Source organism: Polyodon spathula, chromosome 7, assembly GCF_017654505.1.
Source record: "Polyodon spathula isolate WHYD16114869_AA chromosome 7, ASM1765450v1, whole genome shotgun sequence".
NCBI lineage: Eukaryota > Metazoa > Chordata > Actinopteri > Acipenseriformes > Polyodontidae > Polyodon > Polyodon spathula.
The window spans coordinates 23171497-23190925 of record NC_054540.1 but is presented as its reverse complement, the minus strand read 5'-3'; the positions used below and the strand labels follow the sequence as shown (position 1 = coordinate 23190925).

General features: G+C 40.1%; 2 protein-coding genes across 3 annotated transcripts in view; one reads left to right on the top strand and one right to left on the bottom strand.

Annotated features, from left to right (window-relative positions):
* fbxl13 (F-box and leucine-rich repeat protein 13) overlaps positions 1 to 19429 on the top strand; it is a 56460-nt gene that overhangs the window by 14808 nt on the left and 22223 nt on the right. The window contains exons 10-12 of the mRNA XM_041254943.1: positions 11505 to 11557; positions 12410 to 12510; positions 18706 to 18835. Coding sequence (XP_041110877.1) covers positions 11505 to 11557; positions 12410 to 12510; positions 18706 to 18835 — 284 coding nt within the window. The remainder of the gene's footprint in view (positions 1 to 11504; positions 11558 to 12409; positions 12511 to 18705; positions 18836 to 19429) is intronic.
* On the bottom strand, positions 636 to 18860 carry LOC121318368 (leucine-rich repeat-containing protein 17-like). Of its 2 annotated transcripts, none has more exons than XM_041254944.1 (4): positions 18776 to 18860; positions 9717 to 10596; positions 4167 to 4322; positions 636 to 1266 (listed from the first exon to the last, which is right to left on the bottom strand). In XM_041254944.1, exons 2-4 carry the CDS (start codon positions 10477 to 10479, stop codon positions 848 to 850), a joined length of 1338 nt encoding a protein of 445 aa, XP_041110878.1. In that variant the 5' UTR covers positions 10480 to 10596; positions 18776 to 18860; the 3' UTR covers positions 636 to 847. The 2 variants fall into 2 exon arrangements, with proteins under 2 accessions (XP_041110878.1, XP_041110879.1); XM_041254945.1 differs by lacking the exon at positions 636 to 1266 and adding an exon at positions 1676 to 1712.

Genomic DNA, 19429 nt, shown 5'->3' with positions numbered 1-19429 from the left:
GAACGTAATCAGTAATTTTGTTCTTAGTATGTGAACAGAATGTGAATGGCTGTATATTTAATCTCAACCAGTGATGGCATAATGTGAACTTAGGTTTTACACAATATTGTTAACAAACTCCCATTGGCTTGAAACAATACAAATATTAAGTTTTAAAAATGCTACCCATACTTTACTGTGACAATATTTGTTCTATAACAAGCAACAAAGTAAACCATGCATATGTAAGAGCTACATTACAGTAACAATGACTGACTGAGGCCAGTATGAATAAGAGATTGGAGAAAGGAGAAGTGCAAGGAAATTTGGTTAAAGACATATTTTGCAGGGCTTCTTCAGTTCCTTTAAAACTTTCACCCCAAAGAGCCAAGATTTTCATAAGCGGCAAATTCTAATGGTTTTACTGCAGTTGTTATATAATATAAAATCAAGTTGATAAATCATTTTGTAACCTGGTTTTTATTTTACAAAATTTCTACCATTACCAGATACTGAATCAGTTTGTTTTAAAGAGCTGTCGGACTTCTGTTATTGAACATCTGGAAGTCCTACTTATAATATACTGCTGAATATTATTTAATTGGTTCTAAAAATATATAGATATATTATTTTAAAACAAACAACACAACGTGAAGTATGACAAAAATCAAATATTCGTTTTTATGGATACTGTGCAGTACAAATTACAAAAAAAAGCAGCCTTTAACTCTAGTTTTAGTGAAATAAAATACAAAACAAATAGGAATGAGATTGCTATCTGATATAGACTGAATTAGAATATTTCTAAAAGTTGCACAACTAAAAATAAAGCTGGAAATCAATCTTACATGTCGACTAAAATGTATAATTATGTTAATCTGATAAATGTGTACATATCTTGCTTTTTTGGTCTAATTAAATGCTGTGGTTGATTGATCTGTCCTTCTTCCACTTCTTCTGCATCTGCATTGCCCTCCTGAATTGTATCGGTCTGTGATATCAGTTTATCTTTGGGGCATTCTTCATTGTAGCTTTTAACATAGTTGTATACAGACCAGTCTTTAAACTCCTCCGGGGTCTTGCAAATTAGGCCAGTGTGTTCAACGCTGCGGTGATGTTTCAGCCAGTAATCCAAGTAGTGAATGTTGTAATCACATCTCCAAGGGTTATTTCCTACCCACAGTTTTTGGACAGAGTAGAGATCCTCTAATACTCCATATTCAATGTAATGTAAGCTATTGTTTGACAGGTCCAGTTCTCTCAATTGCAGAAGACCTGAAAAAGCAACTGTTAGAAAAAGCAACAAGTTTACTAAATTATGTTTTGTGTTTTAAAATTGTATGTTTGTTTAACAATTTTATAATTAGAAAAAATATTAACAACTGTGTAGCTTTATGAATGGCAGTGTGAAATACCACAGCAGGTGCACTCGCAGGTGCTCAAAGAAATAATAATGAAAACAGAAGGCGAAAAGAACAATGGAAAATAAAACAGTAATAAAACTACAAATAAAAGGTGCTGCACTCGGCAGCGTTATCCCGGTCGCCGCTACCCGCACGACCCGGATCACCATCCTACTCTGTAGGCTAACTAGCCTGCTCTTTTACAATATGCCAGGGTCTGCCCAAGGGTTCCCCGCTCTCTCTGTCTCGCTGTGAAACTCTCTTCGTTTCGCCTGATTCCCGGTCCTGGATCAGAGCTTCCGCACTTTCGGCGCGTCTAAGTGGGCAGAGCTGAGGAAACAACAGAGCATTAATTTATAGGGCTAACAATCTCCCAAGACTCACCTCAGCCATTCAGAGAGGGGGAAAGTCCACACACCCACTTTCCCACCTCCCCGTGTCACTGCCATGACTCACAGGCGGTTGTTGGACAACTGCCGCCCTCTTCCTGCAGCCCATGAACACGCCAGCAGAGTCAGCACAGATCTCTCCCTGTTACAGGCAGGTATTGTTATCTGCATACTTTTTCTTTGTGAATTTTGTGAAATCAGATTGCATTATTCTGAAGTTTGTTAATATACTGTTATTAGTGCATGTTTGTTGCACATGAAGTTTAATATCATTCACAAACTTAATATACCCTAAAGTTACTTAAGGCCAATGTTACAAAACAATTTACTATTATCCCAGTGTTCATTTAAAAATGTGGTTGGAAATTTTTGGAATTCTGTAACAATACTTTTAATACATCTGGCCCAGGATGGAACATTTTCTGTTATCTTTATGTAAACATCTAAAACCACCATATTTATAATACAAAATAAATAAAAAACTTAAATGTTCATACTTGTTAGTGTGTTTCATGACATTAAAAAAAAAAAAAACAGAACACTATATTTATAGGGAACATTATGAACATTTTAAGTGCCAAGCGATGGGTATGTACTGTAGTGGAGGTAACATAATGTAGGTCTTGTTGGAGATGACATTCTGCATAACGTATGAATTATGTATTTGATTATAAGTTTATTTAATGTGCTATTTTCAGATTTTGGTATAGGTTAAAGCATGTGTACCTAGCTAAGCAAGACGTTTGCAGTCTCTCGTATCTTGGCATCTGGGCAGAGAGCCAACTTTAGCAGGTGTCTAATGGAGTCGAGACACAGTGTGAAAACAGAACACCACGGTAACAGGGAGAGATCTGTGCTGACTCTGCTGGCGTGTTCACGGGCTGCAGGAAGAGGGCGGCAGTCGTCCAACAACCACCTGTGAGTCATGGCAGTGACACGGGGAGGTGGGAAAGTGGGTGTGTGGACTTTCCCCTCTCTGAATGGCTGAGAGGTGCGTCTTGGGAGATTGTTAGCCCTATAAATTAACGCTCTGTTGTTTCCTCAGATTTGCCCTGTTAAACGCGCCGAGAGTGTGGAAGCGCTGGTCAATGACCGAGAACCAGTTGGAGAGAAAGAAACGGAGGTTCAAAGCGAGACATTGAGGGCGGGGAACCCTTGGGCAGACCCCCCTGATTAGTATATCAGAGCAGGCTAGTGAGCCGGCAGTGTAGGACGGTGATCCGGGTCGCACGGGCAGCGGCGACCGGGATATCGCTGCAAAGTGCAGCCCCTTTTCTTTGTAGTTTTTGTTACTGTTTTATTTTCCCTGTTTCTTTGTGCCTTCTGTTTTGAATTATTGTTTCGAAGCACCTGCAAGGGCGCCGGTATTGTGTACCATCGCTTGGTATGCCCGTGGTTCTGTTTACCATCGTTGGTAAATCAGACCACGGACCCACAGCGCCATCTGTGGGACTAAAGAAAAAACAGCACCCTGAAATAAAACTGGGCACCTGTCTGTCTCCTGTGTCAGTGAATTACCCACCACCCTTCCACAACCACAAACAAAGAACAGATTAGGTTAAGGCAGTCTGTAAAATGCTTAAATGTGATGCACTCTAGAATGTTATAGATTTAGACAAGTTTCCCAACCCCTTACCAGGAGCTGTGTTGAAGGTGTGTGATAGCAGGGTGAATCCATACTGATTGGAAGAAATGGGGGTGGAAATGCTAATATTCATAGTATTTAATGTAATGTTTTTGTTTGAATCATCAGTCACTTCCTTGAATTGACTCCACATTTAATTAGACCCTTTAAAATGACTTTTTTTGGTTTGTGAAGGGGATGATGATGAAACGTTCAGAATCTGTACAATATAGTTATGGCAATGATCTCATGTACCAGTTTGGTCTAAGGAATTAAATTATCTAGCAACAGGCTTAAAAGTATTACCCTGCATCTCAAATTTTTAAAGATTTGTTAGTCCCATAACTACATATTTAGCTAAGGGCCAGACAAAAAATTGATTTTTTATTTAAGCATGCATGTGTTTATCTAAGTGGATGGTTTGTGTTTAATTTCTCAGTGACAGTTAAACTTGCTTCATTGGCTTCTGGTTTACTAAAGGCTATTAGAAAGATATCACCTCTAACAATGTTGTTCCATAAAACGTTAATATTGTTTGTGCATTTTATTTTAATTAGTCAAATCACGTTGAGCATGTGTTAATAGTAAATTTGTTTTTCATGATATTGCAAGTGCTGTAACTAAAAAGATAATTTCACACAAGCTTTTCTGCTGCTTTGATTATTTTTCAATTAACTTACAGTTTTACAGCAATATAGAAAGGTGCTGCAACATCTAATGTGGATAATTAAAAACTCTAAACAGAAGCGGAGTGGAGTACACTTTGCATACCTGTGTCAATGTATTCTAAGGCATTACTGCTAAGGTTCAATGTCTTCAAGTGCTTCAATCCTACAAATTCCTTGGACTTTAGGTGTTTGATTTTGTTTCCAGAGAGGTCAATTTTAACAGCATCTGGTGGGATGTCAGCTGGAACTTTCTTCAGATCTGTGAAAGTAGAATACAAAATGTTACACTATCTTTTACAAGTATGCATGTGTATTTTTCCCAGTGAGCTAGTTAATATTTAACAAGGTGTCACAATACCGATTAATCATGTCTAATACCCATCAGATCTGGAAATGTACTTAAAATAACTCAGCAGAGAGAAGAATCTAAGGGTAAAAAATGAATGAACCCATTAATCCTGCTATGGGGAGCCTGGTAGGGATAGAAAACACCACCCAAAAGAAAGTAAGAGATTAGTCACTCTATTTCAATACATGTCTCATGAGAACAGGGACTCTTTCATTTGTAAGTCTTGATTTATTGGAGGGGTCTTTTTCAAATGTCAGCTTCTATTTCAGGGTTGTATGGAGATAACAGAAGAACCATTATGTTATGGGGGCAATCTGAGCTTATGAATAATGTAAAGATGTCCTGTTGGCATTCTTTAACCTGTGCACATGCTGGGATACTGTATCGTGTCAGGGGATCTATATTATTGTATATTTTTTAATATCTAAACAGCTGCAGATAATTAATATAGCAACACATATTAATATTACAAGTTACTATGCTGGCACTTGTTGCTGGGTTGAGGACAGGGTTTTCTTAACTTTAAATTCCAGATTCTTGTCCAATCAATTCTGCTCAAGCTGCACGTTCTGGCACGATCTTTGGCATTTTTTGCTGGCAAGAACGTCATGACCTCACATATGGCTTTGACATACAAAAAAGAGTCCAGAAAATAATTTGGCTTTCAGCTTACAAAAAGCACAAGCACTGGAACTCGTCAGAAAAGAAAAGCTTAAAACATTTGCCAAACCTCCCCAGGTGTGTGTAAACTGTAAGTAAGTATTCAGGGGGAGTGATAGCAGTACAGGATGATATGCCTCTCTTAAGGTCTTGAGGCCAAAGCCACTTATTCCTCTTCATCTCCCCATCTCTATACCCCACAGGTTAATTGTCTCGTGTGGTCCTCTACTCAGAGCAGTTTCCATAGACTTACTATGATGAAGAACCTAGCTTTCTATAATGAAGAACATCTGCGGGTACATGTTTACATTATATATTATTCCTTCCTTTCACTGGCAGGAAGATTCCCTTCCCTGGAGCACATTTCCAATTTAAGAATTTTGGTCAAATACTAACCCTAAATGTGTCCCGATGAACAGTAGGGCATCAATTAAACTGTTATGATGTTAAATGTATGAATGGGAAGGTCTGTGGTTTTAACATTGCTATTTAAATTACTACTTTTAAGGAATATAATTTATCATGCATGCATTCATTTAATAGCATTTATCATAATTGTTCTTTGCAAAATGTGGCTCTTTTGTTCTTTGTCTGGCTTTGGCATCCAATCAGGATAGGGACGGCATGTACAGAGTTCCTATACATCTCCAAAGAGAAAGCTATCAATTCATGTAATCTGAAGTTAACCTTTGACAGGTAGTTTTTATGACTGATTATTTAATAATATATATTCATGATAATCAAGTTTTAATGAGTATAATGTAGTGCTACAATCTGTACTTAGGCATATGCACTAGAGAATATATAAAAACAGCTGCTTTATTGACTGGTCTTTCAGTCGCCCCTTGGGCAAGAAGTTAGAGAAGTACTTTGCCAGTACAGTACACTGCTACTCAGGATGTTGAGTTGAATGAATATAACATTCATTCAGGACCAAATGACTATGTACAGTATCAGAAGTGCAGCATATTTTAATTTGGTGCACTAAAGAGCTCACAGAAAAAAAGAGCTCACAGATAAAAGAGCTCACAGAAATGGTAAAATGATCTTCAAAACTGAAGGAGGGGGTGGAAACAACACTTCATTTCTTGTTGTGCTTTCTAATCTATCTCCTGAACTGACTGCTATAATGTGGCAGGTTGTGTAATGTGCAGAAGGGATTCAGCTTGAATGCTTTTGGTAAAAAGAGAATTACATTTTGGAGACACATTGGTATATGTAATATGGAAATTAAGTTCTCCAAACAACTTCCAGATGTTTGCTGTTGGCATTATATATTGTTTCTGGTCCCAGCTTTATGTTTCATACCATGCTGACACAGCGGAGCAGAAAACATTGTGTCATTGCATCAGCATCTGTTAACTGAAAGTCTCTTTAACTGTACTGTGAAATTATTATTTTTTGCATCAAGAGATTATTTTTTATAGACAAAATAATACTATTGTACCTTTAAACTGATCAAATTTAGACAGAAAATAAAGGTTCCACTGTCAAGGACTGTTTTAAAAATTAATGAAAAAAGTTTTCTCTGTCATTTTACAATAGTATAAAGCAAAAGAAGCATTACATTGCTCTCTGTTACTTAATGTTCAAATATTTCTAACTTACTCCAACACTACCCCACTTAAGTGGAAAAATGGCTAGCTAACAACCTAACCTAAACTTTTTTTTTTTTGAAAATTTTAAAAAGATATTTAGCCATTTGACCTAGTCTTCAATCTGTGCAATGGTTGCAGTGGTTCCCTGACAAGTTGAAAAATACGTTTTCCACAGTGGCTATCGGTAATGTAAATTTCAATATCAGCGACGTGAAGAACAATGCAGGCATTGCAGTATGTATGAAAGAATGGCAGAGACAATCAAGTATGAAGTAAAATACTGTACTTGCATGGTGTTGTGTGTGTATATATGTACATATATATAAGTGTGTGTGTATATATATATATGGCTACTCAGCCACATCGCTAAATTGAGTATCATATAAATGAATATCACATGTTGAAAGTTTATTATGCTGCAAAGCATCACTGTGGCCTGTGTATCTGGTAACTATTCTATGTTTCCACTTAAGTTTGGACAACTAACTTACTTTAAAGAGATGTGGTAATTAAAAAGGCAAAAAAAAAGGCAGAAAATATTTTCCAGTCTGGTAATACCCTTGACAATATAACATGTGTCTGTAAAGAAATGTTATACTACAACATAGAGGCAATGACAATAGTTACTTCTACTTACACTCTAAAATATGTTAAAATCTTGAAGCACTGGAAAGGTCAGAGACATTGTTTTATTGATACCAGACTACTGTATGTATTACCGTCACACAAGACTCAGCCCTGATTGCAACTCGCTCATTTTTAACAGTAACACAATTTAGTACTATATTTGAATAATCATATTGACCTCCAAGTGGTGAAACATTAAGTCATGTGTGAATTCTCTGAAAAGTAACCTTGTTAAGGCCATTGAAGCATAGGGCGATAAACATCTATTGGGCATTGTGGCAGGCTGGCGAGTAGATAGAGGCCCAGAGACAGTCTGTAGTTCAAAAAAATACTAATTTTATTATAAATAAACAAAAATAAACATGCACAAGGGCAAAATAACAGATACTCAAACACAAATAAAGCAAAAACAAAACTCACAAAAATGGTTTCCAGGCCGGGCAATGCCTTCACTGGATTCACAAATCACAAAAACCACAAACACCAACCTGCTTCCTTAGCTCCCTCCTCCCAAATGAGAAGCAGAGGCCTCCTTTTATGTCAGGTGGCTGGGCGCTGATTGATCGTTAATTAACCTAATCAACTAATCAACCCAGCCACCTGAACATAATAAACCCAGGCAGGTAGGGGAAATTAACCCCATCCCTGCCAATTTAAAAAGGGCAGAGCTTTGCTCCGCCACAGGCATATTTTGAATTTGTTTACAAAACAAATTAATCGTTTACTCCCTTTCAGTTCATTTTATTTTTTTTGTCATTTATTATAATATGTTGTTTTTATATTGAGCAATACAAATAGTCTTTCTTGGTTTTGGTCTCAGCTCAAGTAGTGGTGGACTGAAGTCCACATGACAGAAACCCTACTCTAGGATTGGAAGATCATGGACAGTGGTCATGGAAGGTTCTGCCTCACCTACAGTATGTACACATTACACGGATATTTGTATCATGTTTAAAGCACATTACACGTAGCATGATTTCACTATGATGTAACCATAAACTATTATGATGGTCAAACTTGTTACCCTGGTTATCACTTGCAGAACCATTAAGTTTCATGAAACAATCGTGATCAACAATGATACCAATGGTACTGGATTGATCTGCTTCTGCATTAATTCCCTACATACACAGTATCCTGCAAATGTAATCATACTCCGTTGTCAGTATCTTTTAACTAAGCACCAAATGTGTCCGATTAGTTGATCCATATAACTTTGGTTCTGATTTTGTGCCAGATTAAAAATGTATTTGCAGTCACTTTGACCTGGGTCTGATTTGACTAAATGTTTAACACCCTTAAAGACTTCTTAACAGTGTTGTTTCAAAGAAAAACTTACTCCTTGCTTTATAAATGAGCTGCATTATCAGTGTGCCCTGATAATATGTTAGAATGACCTTAGACTATCAAGAGGCAAAGCAAGTGTATCTAATCGTTTAAGCTTGAATGCATTTTGTCTTATTTAATTTGTATCCATCTGGTAGTTAAATTATTATATTGCAATGCTATGGCATGAAACTTCGTTAAGCTTCACATACATTTTAATGAGTGTGTGTGTGTTATGTTTTTTGGAAATAAGCATGTGTAATTGTCTCACTCTTTAGGACACTATATGGAAAATGGAGAATTACCTTTAACTACATCACTGCTTTTCTTTTTTTAAATTGTTATCATATGTCAAATACACTTTTAAGTAACATGGTCTAAGATTTCTTCTAATCAGGATCTGTGAAACTAGCTGTTTAAGTGCATTTCATTCCAGGCCTGTTGTGTGTGCCCATTTGTGGAAGGAACAGCCTGGAGTCAAGGTGGCTACCATTTGCACAGCCACATGGTTTTGTTTGTTTTATTTTGTTTTGCTCCAGTTTTGTGTTTGAGATTAAAAGAGTGCAGGAAGCACTTAAATTGCAGTTTCCTTGTCTGGGTCTTTCAAGGGTGCAGACTAGCCTTGACCTTGGGGGAGAGGGGGGGGGCGGGTATACAATATGTGGTGTAGGAAGTGGGATAGTGCCCCCCTACTGACCCAGCACTAAACTGCAGGTGAAAAAAAATACAAATAAAAATAAACAAAACAGCACCCATGCTACAGCTATCCCTGCTTCTTTCTTTCTTCTCTCTGTCTCTCTCTCTTCACTCTCCGATGACACAGTCACTCAAACAAACTGTGCAAAGGGTGGCCATCTTGATTCCAGGCTGTTCGTTCACCAAGTTGGCCGCCAGACACCAAACTCACACATACACACATGTGCAGAGCCAATGCTCTGCTACAAGGAAGGCCATTGAAAAAAGCTGTACATCAAAGATTGAGGTATTATAATTTTATTATTTTACGTAAATATTATTTCTAGCATGTACTGGTATTGTGAAAAAAATATTAACAACAAAATCAATGTAAAGTATAAACATAATATAGACAAACCTTTGTTGTGGCAGTCTAGTAGAATGGTGGGGAACATGTAGGTATGGCACGTTGTGGAATCAACCTCTTTGATGACAAAAGCAGTGCCAAGAACCTGGTTTTGAGGCTGATTTGGTTCCATCACTTCCAACTCTGGGCATAACAACTCGGGCTTTATCTTCTTTAATTTTTGATCTTTTAGATTTTTGGGCCAGACACATTTTGCATAGTTTCCGAGGTTCCGATTGCTTGGGACTTGGAGCTTTCTGACCAGGCTGTCCAGCTCACAGCTACAATCCCAAGGGTTCTCATAGATGCGCATATACTTGAGCTGAGGTAAGAAGATGAACACCTCCTCAGTAACCACCTGCAGCCGGTTATGTTGAAGCAACAGCGTTGTCAATTTATTTAAACCTGCAAAGGCACGCTCTTCAATCACAGCGATGTCGTTCTGCTGCAGATCCAAGCTTTTTAAATGTTTAAACCTTGCAAACATATCATCCTCCAGCCTTCGGATCCTGTTTCTCGCCAGCAACATGTGGAGAGTGTCCTCAGGCCAGTGAGCTGAAACCTGAGTCAGCTTTCTGTCTTGGCAGTCCAGGTATTTTTCATTGAGCTCAAAATACTCTTTGCACTCAGCTGCAGCGAACCGCTTGACCGTACTCCTCCTAAGGGCCCTGGGCATTGCCATGTTCAGTCTGCTTTTCAACCCACCATTTTTTGCCCTCCTGAATTCAGCAGAACTGCAGAAGAGCAGGATCAGTAACACAGGAACCACTTGCATCTTGATATCCAGCTGCTTCTTTTGAACAGATGGAATGGCAAAGGAATTCCTCTGAAATGTGAGGCCAGATAACCTAAAGCAGTTGTGTTAAGAAATGATGCGATGCAGCTGCACCCCCTGTAAAGAAGAAACAGTTATGTTTACAACAAATACTAATGCAGAGCTCTGACATCCTAACAGCATTTGGGATAAACCACATCAGAGAATCTTCTATTCAGTTTAATACTCTTTCTCTGTCTTTCTTTGCTGATGGAACATGCTGAATTTGGTACTGGCACAGCCCAAGCCATGAGGAACAAAAGAAAAAGAAATTCTACAAAAGGGGTGCTGTTGAAGCTAATATGTGCAAATGAACTATGAGCAGTTATAAAGCCAACATAGGTATAACTCATCATTCATCTGCCTCTCTGTTACTTAAACAAAAAAAAACATAAAACACAAAACTATTAATTAAATATTAAAAATTAGTGCTTCTGTTTGTTTGTCAGAATACAGGCTGGTTCAGTGTATCAGTTAATTGAGCAACAAACCTGTATAGGAACCCACCTTTTATTTTATAGTCCTGTATAACATAGTAATGTACTGTCACAAAGACTTTTTTACTCATAACAAATCATTAAGATTAATAGACATGATTTCCTAGTATAGAACATTTAATCTGAAACCACAAACCAAAACATTGTTACAAACATCTGATTACATATAACTATAAGACATAATCCGACTGCAGTTATCACTGTCATAAGATATATTGTTAACATATGCCATTTGGGAAATATGCCCCTTGCACCAGACAACAAACATTTTATTCCAGTTCCAAAAATCTTATTGCTTTTGAACTAAGCACACAAAATATCATCTTACTGGAGTAAAGGGGACATGTTCATTAAATATTATTGAAAATTAGGCCTAATTCAAAAAGGATAACACTTTGTAATTCCATTTCTGAGTACTGCCATCTATCCCATCAAGGCCATTTTGGATAACTCAGGTGGAAGGATAATGTTTCTTTTTGTGTCTTCTAGGTGAATGCAGAAATTTGCAGGACCTAAATCTTTCAGAGTGTGCAAGTGTAAATGTAAGTAAATTGTAATACAAATACCAGATAAATGAGACGCAGACCTGAGGTCCTACTGTAAATGACTCTGCAGCAGCAGTTGTGGTGCATAGTTCACCCCATAGTCTCTGTAAATTACTTTGGATAAAAGCGTCTGCTAAATTACTAATTCATACATGGCAAAAATGAAAAGCCAATACAACCAGACTGCTCCATATGTACAGCACATGGTACACATGGTACAAACAGGTTATACACTATTCTTGTTAATTAAGAAAAAAAAGTTATTTTACTCCAGCTGGCAAATGTATTCTACCAAATGGATGCAGTAAGGGATATTCATTATGCAATGCTATCTGGCCTTGAACACATCCATGGCATGCTCCAGTCCATTTTACAGGAAAAAAAACATGGGCAGCAGATCCAGAAGAAATTGCATGAAACACAATATGAATTAAGTTTAATTATAACACTTAAAGATAAATTCTTATATCGACTTTAATAAATTACATTGCAACATGTTTAAAATTCAAGAAACACTTAAGGAGAAAACTAATTGGAAAATTAAGAGAGTTTGTGCAACCTTATCTACAGGATGCATAACAATGTCGCTACATACCCTCTTTATTTATATTTATCTAGATGTGTCTTAGAATAAAACAGTACCGTACAACATACTTTTTTTGGTGTATTACGTGCTGCTAAGCACATACCATTTTAAGGGATGTAATAACAATCCTTGGTTTTATTTGGTAAGTGAAAAGTTTAACATAATTTTAAATTATTGAATGTTTAAATAACAATGCAGGACTATCAGATTACTTACCAGTTTTAATCCTTAGTTTAAATTTACAATATTCCTCTTGACCTCAGGATGAAATCATGAGACTGATTTTGGAAGGCTGCCCAGCACTCCTGTACCTCAACTTGTCTTACACAAACGTGACTAACGGGACTCTCAGAATGCTATCAAGGTATTAATGCACAGCAACAAAACCTGATCATTTTGTTTTCCTTCTTTTTAACAGTAATTTTACATTTACTGTCAGTTATTTATTTATTTATTTTCCTGATAAACAAAAATGTGTACTTTTATGAAAGTTTACTGACTGATTCCTTTTACAAAATGTTAGCTTACAGAAATTGACACAATTATATATTATTCCTGTTTGTGTTTTCCCTGTGAGACATGCTGAGGTTTATTCAATTGATCTAAACAGTGGCAGATCTAAATGCTGCTGTTGTTTAAATAGTTTCAAATTTACTTTTGTCTTTAAAAGTAAGTGCAATGACAGGTTTTAGTCCTAATTTTATTTAACCAATGGTAGTATTTAGATCTGGCACAGTTTAGATCATCTGAACAGACCTCACTGAACAGATTTGTTTCGTCCCTGGGGCCAGTCTTTTTGGAGCATTGTTTGCTTTACATCCAAGTGAGTATACTCCTAGTGAATCACACTTACAGTAACTATACACTCTTCTGTTGCTTTACCACACCTAATTCATGTCACCAGCTCATTGGATTAATTTAATTAAAGCATTGATGGCTATCCAGTGATTTGTTAGAGCATTCTTATTAGGGTTAAAACCATTAATAACATTAGGTTACTTATCGTAACCCTGGCTCCCTGAAAGAGAAGGCAACCACCAAAACATTACATATAGGATATGCCTGCCTACTGGTAGATATTTTCTGAGCTCTCTATACCAGAGCTGCCGATAGGCCCCTTCCTGGGATGACGCCACCTGTCCCGCCTACAGAAGGATTAAATAGTCAAACCACAGAAGCCATGTTCTCTTTTTGCATTAAAGCCTTGAGGGCGACCGATGCGACCTCGCTGGTTAGTGGTCGTCTTCTCTTTCAGGGAACCAGGGTTATGGTAAGCAACCTAACATTACCTTTCAATTCAAAGTCGATCACGAAAACATTACATATGGGAAATGTATAGCAGAGCTATCGCAAGTGAGAAGGAACGGCAGCTCACGAGGGACGCATCAGAACCACTAACTGTAGGTTAGTGGTGTAAGCGTGCAAACTCTAGGACCCTTGTGCCTATTGAAGGCAAGGAAGGATCCACCACATTCAGGTAGAACCTGGAGAATGTATGTGGCATAGCCAAGGTAGCTGCCGTACAAATATAGGACAGTGAGGCCCCTCTGAAGAGGGCCCAAGATGTAGCCAACTCTCTAGTAGAGTGCCCAGGTGGGGGTAAGCTATCACTGTCATACGCCGCAGAGACTGTATCCACAATCTAGTGGGACAGTCACTGTTTTGAGAGGGGCTGTCCTAGGGTCCGTAAACCGTGACAAACAAAGAGCTGGTCAGAATGATGCAGAGCTCTTGTTCTATCCACGTAACATCTCAGTGTCCGCACTGGGCAGAGGGAGTTCAATCGCCTATCCTCCTTTGAAGAAAATCCTTTGAAAGACTCCAGTTCCACAGACTGATTCATGTGGGAGGCTGTGATCGTCTTGGGGAGGAAAGAATGTTTGTATGTAGTGACACCCTACTGGGATTGTCCCAAATCCGCATACAAGAGCTGTGCACGGACAGCACCTATAGCTCACTGACCTACTTTACAGAGGTGATAGCCAAGAGGAAGGCTGTCTTCATAGACAGATGCTTCAACTCTGGAGTGTATGGGCTCAAACGAGGCCTTAGTGAGAGCCTCCAGTACAACATCAAGGCTCCATTCAGGGAGAGCGATCCTGCTGGGAGGATGTAGCCACCAAGAGCTTTAGAGAAACCGGGTAACCAAAAAATGCTCACCAGGAAATACCAAATCTACAGGGGCATGGCATGCAGAGATAGCTGCTAAATACACCTTCAAAGTGGGTGGTGACTGTGGGAGGGTAGTGGGTGGAGCTTTTGGGAAGGACCAGAAATGACAGCACACAGGAGCCGGAAATGGAGATTAGTCCTTAGAGCCCTGTATCATCAATGGTATCAGGGCAGGGTTTTATTTTACAAAAACAATAAAAATAGAACAGTCCAGTATTGCAAAAAATAAACAAGAAAACCACCTGGAATACCAGCAATGGTAAACTCAGGTTTGAAATAAAAAGAGTAAACAAAAATGTCACGGTTACAAAATAACAACAAAGGAAGCACTGGGTTTCGTTGTGGTACTGCGGTGGGTTTCCTCTCACCGCTTCTTAGCTCCCTTTCACAGATTAATGGCCAGTCCTCGGTTCCTCACTCCAGTAATCCAACAGTGTCCAAGATTTTCAAGCTTCTGTGAATAACAGCAGTGAATGAAAGCAACAAAGCAAGCACAGCATGTGTTTTCAGTTCAGCCCAGACAGCGCGAATGGCAAAACCATACTGCTTAAATACTGCCAAGTCCCACCCCTGCAATCAGCACGCTGCCCCACGTCAGCCAATCAACGAGAACAGCACAGCTGATTGCAATGGTGGGACCCGACGGCCGCATGGTTCTACCTTGGGCCAAGATGGCTGCCTGACCCGGAACTTCCTGCATGGTCAGAGTTCAGCCTCCTGATCTAATCACGGTCAACCCTACACAGCGCTGCCGGTGGTCGGGAGGGCAAATTACGACAGGGACTCCTTCCAGTCCTGTCACAGTGACCTACAAACATCAAGCAGCTATTGCAGAAACTGCAAGATAACTGAATCATGACTAGTAGTCAGACACCAATTCTGAAAATACTAGTACAGCGACCTAGTGGAGTCTGTCCTAGCACTCTGCAGAGTACCCACAACCATGTCTGATAGCCCTAGGGCTGTCCAGCTGCCCTGTTTAGGGGCCAGACCCATAACTGGAACCTGCCCAGTTTCGGATGCCAAAGAGTTCCTCTCGCCTGACTGAGGAGATCCAGGCGAAGCAGGATCTCCCATGGCTGGCCTTGTAGGAGCTGACATAGAGTCGAGAAGCAGATTCTCCTGGGCCACCGAGGGGCCACTGGGAGAACTGCCACTTTCTCTAACCGGACCTTCTCCAAGAAGACCGGGAGCAACAGTACTGGTGGGAATGCGTAAAGGAGCATCCTGGGCTACTTGTGGGCTAGGGCATCTACGCCAAGTTGACCGCCTAAGCAGAGGAGGGAATACCACAGAGGGCAATGCTCCATCTTCGCCGAGACGAAGAGACCGACTTGCGCCTTCCCAAACTGTTCCCAAATGCGCTCCACCATGCGGGTGGAGTTGCCACTCTGACGGATGCGCACCTTCCCTTGACAGGCCCGCTGCCCAGTTCTCCACTCCAGGGAGATGCGTCGCAGGAGCCGGAAGGCGATGCGATGCAAACCCACGGACCGAAGGCCACCGTGGTTTTTGATGTACGTCACCACTAATGTGGTGTCCGTTCGGACCAGCACATGTGTACCTTGAAACACCAGGAGAAAGTGCTGGACAGCCAGGATAACAGCCTGCAGCTTCAGCATATTTATGTGCCGTGGACTCCTCTACCTTCCCAGACCACCCCCCAACCCAATCCACTTGGCAAGTTAACACCACTCCCATCCGCACGCCCTTGTGCAGGTGAGAGGGCATTCTCCACCATCACAGGGCCATGGAGCACGTTTGAGACACTGTCAGCCGATGGTGTCTGCCACGCATTGGGTGTAAATGAAACGTATTGAGCCACGCTTGGAGAGGGCGCATGCAAAACAAACCCAGCTCGATGAATGATACAGCTGTGGCCATCAGACTCAACAGTTTTTGGTACCACACAAAGGTATGTCCGATCCCTGTTGAACCAGGGAGAGGCAACCCTGAATAGATGCGACTCTGTCGTCTGACAGGTATGTGTGTATCGTACTGGAGTCCAGCCTGAGCCCCAAGTATGTCGTGCACTGCACCGGTATAAGCCGACTCTTCGCATTGTTGATGGTGAGGCCCACCCTCGCCAGATGCTACGTCACAATCGCTGCGTGGGCCAATGCTCCCTATCACGACTGAGAGCAAATCAGCCAGTTGTTGAGATAGTTTAGTACTCTGATCCCCTGATATCGCAAGGGGACCAGGATAGTATGGAGAACTCGTAAACGCTTACCTCAAAGGCAAAGCAGAGGTACTTTCTGTGCTCTGGACGAATGGGAACGTGAAAATACGCATCCCGTAATTCCAAGGTGGTAAACCAGTCACCTAGCCAACTCACTGGAGAATGTGACAGTGAGTCAACATTTGGAACTTCCTCTCCTTCAAGAACTTGTTGCTGAATCTCATGTCCGGAATGCTGCAAAAGCCTCCGTCTTTCTTAGGTACCAGAAAATAGCTTGAGTAGAACCCCTCTCCACGTCTTTCTGGAGGGTTGAGCGTGCACCGAGGTACCAAAGCACAGGGGGGGGGGGGGGCAGCCGAAGCAGCGGCGCCTAACCTAACTGCGTGTAGTCGCACACCTGGTCAGCGTGTAGCGTATACCAGGAGACACACAGGTCAAAGCCGGGCAGGCGAATCTGTGGACGGAGTACAACACAATAATACAATACAAACAATATTACTGGGGAGCACACTGCTATTGTTGTTGATTTTTCGAAGGCCTGACGAACCGAGGTGGGCGGGCCGAGGCAGCCGACGAGGTCTACTCTACAGCGGGTCTAGTAAAAATACAGCCTGTGCAGGACAAGGCCTGCTGTTATTTTTTTTATTATTACCTAGCTGCTACACAACACAGGCAAGCTGGAATATAACATGTGTACTGCAGAAGTGCCAGCAAGGGTACTTAGTCAACAACAATAACAAATATGTATATATGTTTTTATATATATTTAAGCTACCATTTGGCAGGTAGCTGAGTCGCTCGACAGTGGAAGTAAGGCAGAGCCTAGCGCCGGTGGAGGACGTGCTCTCACACGAGTGAAGGCTGGAAAAAACAGCAACACTCCTTTAAATCAATACTGCACAGGCAGTCGACTCACATACCATGTATAGGAAAGCAGAAGCCTGCAATGTGAGCGTGCGCAGGTTGCTGACGAAGAAAGAAGAAAAAGGCTGAACCAGGAGTCACTGATTCCGTGAAAGTGGCAAGCCAGCTTTCAGCCTGAAAGGCAAGGGAACTGCGGTTGACTCCAAAGTAATTTTTCACAATGCGCTCAGATACCAACACAGAGGCTCTTACCTTACTGTCTTGAGAGGCAAAAAGAGAACATGGCTTCCGTGGTTTGAGTATTTAATCCCTCTGTAGATGGGACAGAGGGCGTCATCCCAGGCAGGCATATCCCATACGTAATGTTTTGGTAGTCATCTTCAATTTAAAGGGAACTGTGTGACCTTTTCATAATATAGCTCTCCCAACTGTGCTAAATTCAGTTCACCTACAGCATCTACCACTAGGAGACATAGCAGATTTAGACTACATACAAATCTTCATTGGTTAGGAAAGCAGTTAACAAACCAAAAAGAAAAAACAACTTTTTATTAAATTTTTTTCATCATTGGACTTAAAATAAGCTCTTGCCTAACACCAGAAAGCTGATTTAATAAGCAGTGTCTTGGATTATTTTTAAAATAATGTTACACTGTGCTTACATTGCTCTGTAGCTCTGCTCAGTTTCTGCAGAAGAACACCCTTGCATTAATTAAAGGCACTTACGATTGTAGGAAAAAAACTTTCCACTGACTCCAGGAATTCTCTTGAATTTTTTTGTATCCTTATTTATTAGAACATTGCATAAAAAAGAAATATGGACTGTGGAAATAAAATACTGGAAAAGAACACCAAGCACAATATTTTTTTTTGCTTCTGGTGTGCATACAACTTTAAACACTTAACTGACCAGATGCAGCTCTTTCTTCTAGTTAATTGCCTGTCTAATCTAAAGCAGTTTCCTTGATCCTTTGATGCAGAAGGGTCCTATTCCGTGTTAACCCTCATTTCAAACCGCTGATTATAAAAACTTCAACAAGAAGTATCTCCAGCAAAAAAAATCTAAACAAAATAAACTGCCTGTTTTCTTTGATATTCTGCCTACAAGCTTAAAACACCATTCCATGCAAAAGCCAGTTTGCAAATTATTGAAAGGAATATAATGTCTTCTGAGATTTTCTGACTTATCATTTACAGTATGCTATACTTGTACCATCCTCTCTTCCCTGCATGACAAAGCCTTACCAAAAATGCAGTAGATTCATTTTGAAAACCATAGACTTCAAACGTGTTAGACCTGAAAATCCTTCCTTAAACATCTATTCTTTTCTCTTGTTAAAGGTGTTGCCTAAATTTACAGTACCTCAGCCTAGCCTACTGCAGGAAGTTTACAGATAAAGGGTTACAGTACCTGGCCACAGGGAAAGGCTGCCACAAACTTATCTACTTGGACCTTTCTGGCTGCACTCAGGTTGGTCCCTCTTCCCTGCTTTTTGTTTGGTCATGAGAGACGTTCTCCTTCAGCTTGCACTGGGGGTGGGGGGGGGGTGGGGGAGGCAGATGGTTTTAAATTACAGCTGCACACGATTTGTCAGGAAGGCAATCTACTATAAGGGCTTTGGATTGGCTCCAGGGTAATGTCATGTACCCAGACACTCAGACCTTCATCTAAGATAAACAGGCTTCAGGACCAGTGGTTTTAAAACATGAAGGTATTCCCTGCTTTGTCAACCTGGGAGGAAAGTTAATGTTTAAACTGCTGCATGAGTCAGATTTTGTATGCTTTTAGCTAGGTTTGCAATGATGAAAATTTTATGGGCCATATTCCATTATTTCATTGTTTAAAAAATGTTTTTAAAGGTTTTTAAAATAAATAAATAAAGTTTGATGTTTTAATTAATCAAAACAGACTTAAAAAAACACATAAAGCTTGGTGAACAGGGCCCTTTTATATATGAAAGTGAACTCCTTTCCTAACCAATGAATACATTTTCAAAATTAATGACATCCCGTGTCACAAAGACACGTTATTCCTTCTGTTGAAAGGCTCGCAATAAGATTAAGA

What these genes read in the sequence shown, in the direction of transcription:
- LOC121318368 (XM_041254944.1), bottom strand. Translation starts at nt 10,479, where the DNA reads ATGCAAGTGGTTCCTGTGTTACTGATCCTGCTCTTCTGCAGTTCTGCT. An exon ending in ACTAGACTGCCACAACAAAG is followed by an intron (nt 4,323 to 9,716) that starts GTTTGTCTATAT and finishes CTACTTTCACAG; the next exon opens with ATCTGAAGAAAGTTCCAGCT. An exon ending in CTTAGAATACATTGACACAG is followed by an intron (nt 1,267 to 4,166) that starts GTATGCAAAGTG and finishes TTTTTCTAACAG; the next exon opens with TTGCTTTTTCAGGTCTTCTG.